The 5638-nt window shown below is 40.8% G+C and overlaps 1 protein-coding gene across 1 annotated transcript in view; it reads left to right on the forward strand.

Moving 5' to 3' along the window:
* Positions 1–282: 282 nt before the first annotated feature.
* The window catches only part of LOC140943417 (DNA repair protein XRCC3-like), a 22270-nt gene continuing 16914 nt past the window's right edge, over positions 283–5638 (forward strand). The window contains exons 1-4 of the mRNA XM_073392500.1: positions 283–353; positions 1037–1393; positions 2389–2537; positions 4525–4737. Coding sequence (XP_073248601.1) covers positions 296–353; positions 1037–1393; positions 2389–2537; positions 4525–4737 — 777 coding nt within the window. The 5' untranslated portion in view covers positions 283–295. The remainder of the gene's footprint in view (positions 354–1036; positions 1394–2388; positions 2538–4524; positions 4738–5638) is intronic.

Raw genomic sequence — 5638 nt, forward strand, 5'->3', positions numbered from 1 at the left:
TCCACCAGATAAATCAGTGTTCAGCCGTCAAGCATTAGGAGAACCAATGGCGTTATCCACTGGATAGAGAGATTTATCCACTGCATACTGCGCTATCAAACGTTTACACAACTGTGGCTAGAGCTTGCCTGGCCTGTGGACAGACGGGCCTCTTCTCCGTGGAGATCTGGAAACTTGTTTGCAACCCAGAAGTCCTTGCGAAATCTTTATCATGGCGGCAAGGCGCTTGTTTCAAACAGCTGAATAATCGTCCAAATTTTCGATCTTCATCCTCTCAAATGATAAAAGAAATACGATGAACAATGTGGACAGGCTAGATGTTCATCCTCGAATTATTGCAGCCCTCAAGAAGGGTAAGAGATAGGTGAATACGCGGATACTCAGTCACTACGTATGCACGTATCCGCGTATCCACTTAGTAAATAGTCACGGCGTATCCGTGTATCCACTTAGATACACACTTAGACTGCATATAAAGCTTATAACAAGCTTATGTCCATTTGTTGTTCTTAAAGCCACTGAAGGTAGAAAAGCGCATAAAAGGGATAACTGCGTATCCACGTATCCAGCTCTTTCAGGGATACAGCTTCGAAGTGGCAGGGTATTCTGAAGTTAAGAGCAATCGATCGATGGAAAGTTTTCTGTACTTCTCAGTGAAAATTCATGATCATTTACTATGTTTTATTAGTATTGATCACACTATAAGAAAGAAGCTTTTGTTATAGTGGAGCTGCACTTGTGGAACAGCCGTGGGGGTACAGCTTGCCTTTGATGGGATGATGACCCCATGGCAGCCCCCGGATTTTCACCTGCACTCCGGGAGTGGGTGGGGTATTTGCCCTCTTCTTACATCCTAAGCACCTTAAGTGGCCCCAGTCCCTGAGAATTCGCCATGCGAAAAAAGGCTTAAGTGAGTAAGCCCGGGAGGCAAGATGGGTGCAGCTGGCATTGACCAATGCAATTTTTGTTGCCCAGCCAATTTGCTTGAATAGAATTATCATTATTTTAATCTGGAATATATCTATATTTTTTCAAGCAAAGTTGACAAGTCTTGCCACCATCCTCTGCATGTCAGCAGCTGATCTTGAGAGAGCCACAAAGCTATCTTTCTTTGACATCGCCATTCTTCTTAAAGCTGTTTCATATTCTCTCCCATGTCCACCTATGAGAACTGCCCTGTCACTCTACAACATTCAGGCCAAAGGCGAGGGGTCACCTTGGGGACACAAGTTGTCTCTAGGATGCCAGATACTTGATGAATTTCTTCATGGGGGCATCCTGAAGCAGGGCATCACAGAGGTGACAGGAGAGAGCTCCTGTGGAAAAACACAGATCTGCTTGCAGTTGTGCCTGACAGTCCAGTTACCTGAGGAAAAAGGAGGGCTTGAAGGAGGTATTTGTTATAATAAAATATTATTATTAGTAATAACCAAAGGTTAATGTAAGTTTGACGTGATACATGGTCAAACAGCGTGTAAAGACAGTTGTGTCTGATAACCTGGGGCTAGTAGATTTTGCTATTGGGCTAGTGATTTTTGTTCGTAACTTGCCTGACAGGCAAGTGCTGTTTTTTGGGGAAATTCAAATTACTGAAGGATTGTCATCAATCCTACTAATCAAAAAGGGTTTGGGGCTAGTTGAAATGACTTGACGGCTAGTACATGCCAGCTTCAGCTTGCCCGAATGGCAGGCTGTAAAACTGACTTTCTTTGCACCCTGTCAAATCACATGTGATCATATTACTGGTGACAGAAGGCCAAAATTTGCGTGATCAGATTGTGTTCTGTGCATTCCAGTCATTCTTAGAGGGCCTCTTAGGGAGGGTACATATTTCTCTAATCTGAATTTCAAATACGATTTTTTCACACTTTGCGGAGTAGGCTATGTCCTTGTCGGTATTTAACCCATGTTCATGTTGTTTGTTGCATTTTATCTAGTCTTCTGTCACTGTTTCAGGGCCATGTCACCTGTGGGAATTTTTACCCTAACAGGACCTCTTCCTTGAGGGAGTCCTAATGAAACTGGCTACAAACATGACGTGCATGTGTAATAGTAACCTGGAGATTAGGATTGTGGGCTCCTCTTGTTACCCACGTTGAACCTTTAGGAGCAGTCAACTTCCATTTCTTATAATTATATCGCTGTTAGTCAAACATTGAGCTCATGATTAAATGAATGTTCATTATCATTTATAAAAGACGAAATGTCCCCATCCTCAATACCTTATCTTATTTAACTGTAAAGAAAAGAAATGTAATTTAATTTTAAAAATAAAAAATCAATGGTCTTAGGTGTTTCTAGCTGATGTGGCCTAGTTTTATAATCCTCTGATTGAAGTGTTTTAATTTATAAATGGTTCTCACTGAAGCTTGCACTTCCCCCATATAGGTGCAGTTTATATCTCAACTGAGGATGTTTTTCCAAGTAAACGACTCCATCAGCTTACACAGTGTTTTGCCAAAAATCAAGCATCACATCCTTCAGCTGTTAAAATCAAGTTTAGTGACAATGTTTTTATTGAACATGCAGCTGATGTGGTAAGTCCCAAAATCAATCAATCGAACAACATGGCTTTAGAGATATACTTGGTGAGTTGCAAAATTTGAGACCGAGTCTTTAAAAAAATTGAACACTCCAAAACACAAAACCACCCGACAACGAGACTTCAAGACCCACCTCAAACGCTTCCAACTTTTGAGATCGGGCCAAAATTTTCCAAGACCCACACTTTTGGAGGAATCATTCTACAGCCCTTAAGGTGATTCCCTAGTTTTGCACTGCGCATCTCTTACTGCGCATAACAAGATGGCCGCCGTAAAAAAGAGAATGTGTAGTAATATTATTAAAATGAAGTTGACTGAAGAGAAACGCTATTGGAATTTTTGCTTGCTGTTGTTTCTTGCCGAGGTGAGACTCAATGTGTTGGGAATGTACATAACGTAAGCAGTACGCGTGTTGCTGAGTTCGACCTCCTCTCGGAGAACCTCGATAGTGGATGTTTAACTTGTGCTTACTCACTTTGATTTTCATTTAAACACTTTCTTTATCACATTGTGTCCTAAATGTGATATCTCGATGTAAATTCTGTAAAAACGGATTTTTTAATACTTTCTTCCCCCTTTCACATACATTCTATTTTGAAACTCGCCCCAGTCCTCTCTCAAAAATCGGAGAAAATGCGTTTGGTTCGGACTTTCTGCAGCTCTACCGCTAAAACGAGTACGGTGACCCCCATTTTTTATTTCATGATTTTAATAAGGACAGTGCTTCCTTTCGATGAGAAAAAAATTGGCACAAATCTATGTTCAGTTTTTTGGCAATTTTACTAAATTGTACGGATTGAGCCATCACGGGTCGAAAAGCGCGCGTCCAATTTAATTCTACTTTGGAGCGTAAAGTAAAAACAAGGGCATTAAAAGGCATTTTTCTGGTGCATAAGTGGATAAACAATACATTGAAGTCAAATTCTGTGTGATGTCACATGTATCATCGAAAAACTCTCTCCTTTTTGTCTAGTTTTGCGCTGCCCGCAGTTTTTGTAAAGGCGTCCTAAATAGCCGTATTTGTCAGCATTGTGACGTCAAAACGAGCACGGTGACCCCCACTTTTTATTACTTTTTTATCATCTTCTTGACTTGTTACATCAGTGTACCAAGTTTTAGCTAAAATCTATGTTAGGTTCTTTTACTATGGAATCACCTTAAATACATGAATGTATTACTATGAATGTATTATTATGTATAAACTGTGCTATTGAGCCTTTGAGGATAGTGGTGGTGGTGGTAATGGTGGGGGGGGGGGGGAGGGGTAATGAAGGTATGTTTGCTTGGAGTGTGCAGTTTAAGACACAACCCTTTCAATTGGCTACCCAGTTATTACAAAAAGACCTTTATATGTTTATGTGCGGCTCAAGACACTAGAAAGTGAAAAATTGTATACCCTGTGTAATTGAGACTGTATAATTTTAAAAGACTCAAGGCCCTGAAAACCACACCCTTTTTGGCAGCACTTACCTTGTTGATCCAAATAGGGAGTGCCCCTCCTTGCAGGACTGAGCCTCCTGTAATTAAGTAACCAGTTAAGCCCTTCCAATCCCCACAAAACCACAAAAGACATGGTGATGCCATTCAGGTTAGATTCACATAAATTGCATCTTGATGTGATCTTCTCAAACTCATTAATAATTCATAAAGAAAATACTTGGGAAATTAATGTTAAATCAGTGTATGAAAATCAGATGAAAAACTGCTTATTTTTGCATCCTTAAATTCTCCTTCAAAAATCATGTTGTTTGAGAAGAAATATCAAGCATTCAACACAGCGTTTCATAACCTGATGAAACACCTCAAAGTTCCTCAAAAATACTCCCCAGTGCATCCCATTTTCAACTCTCTTCTCAGCATTTCATCTGGTGATGAAACACTGCGTCTCACGCTTGATTTATTGCTTCCTGAAGGCTTGAAATTGGATAAGCCCTTTGTGGTTAAGTAAGAATTAATTACAGCATATTTCTTAATAATACAGGATGACTTGAGGAACATCATTAACCATCGCCTGCCGGTGCTGCTTAATAGGGGAGCTATCAAGCTTGTTGTCATTGATTCCATTGCCGCTCTTTGCCGTGTGGAATATTCATTTGGTGAAACTTCAAAGCGAGCAAATGTTCTTAGGTCATTTGGAGCACACCTTCACAAGCTTAGTGCGCAGTATGCTATTCCTGTGGTGTGTGTAAACCAGGTATGTTGTTACTCCTGTGGTGTACTTATTTCTTTCCTCACCTTGTTGGCATTAGCATTTTAAGCAAAACTTTCATAAACACAACAAGACGCTGTGGGAGCGTATATTTGGGAATCGATGTACTTGGCGTGTGTGAAGTTTTTTATGTGAATGAGGAATGTGTGAATAGTGCACTGCAGCAGTTGGTTGAGATGCGTGGAATGGAAGGCGAGACTCAGTACTGGAGTTATATTGGACGTGAATTGGTAAGATAATGCCTGTAGTTTGTTAATCGGAGAAACGTGTTTCTCGTAGAATTTAATATGAAGTAACAAAAAATACTTAATCTAGTTGTAGCAGTGAGGTAGTTGTTGAAGTGATAATTTGGTTATGAAGGGGTAGTGTAGTTACAGTGCGTTGAAAGAAAGTGGTGGTTATGAAAAGTCTTATCAATAGTCGAAAACATACTAGTACTTATTTTTACGTTGTTAGGCTCGCTTAGTAGCATCGGTTATTCGTTTGTAATCGGTAAATCACTAGATCTGTGAATCAATAAATCGCTAGATCGGTGGATCGCCAGATCTGGGGATCTGTAGCTCGATGGATTGGTAGATCGTTAGATATGTGGATCTGTGGATCGATGGATCGGTAGATCGTTAGGTCGGTGCATCACTAGATCGCTAGATCGGTGGATCGCTATATCGGTGGATCAGTGGATTGCTAGATTGTTGGATCTGTAGATCGATGGATCGGCAGATCGGTAGATCGGTGGATCGGGGTTTCGTTAGGTCGGTGGATCGGTAGATCGCTGGGTCGGTGAATCGCTAGATCGGTGGATCGCTAGATCGATGGATCGGTAGATCGACGAATCGGTGGATCGCTAGATCTAGGGATCTGTAGCTCAATAGATCGGTAAATCGCC

The sequence above is a fragment of the Porites lutea genome, chromosome 7, assembly GCF_958299795.1.
Source record: "Porites lutea chromosome 7, jaPorLute2.1, whole genome shotgun sequence".
Classification (NCBI taxonomy): Eukaryota; Metazoa; Cnidaria; class Anthozoa; order Scleractinia; family Poritidae; genus Porites; species Porites lutea.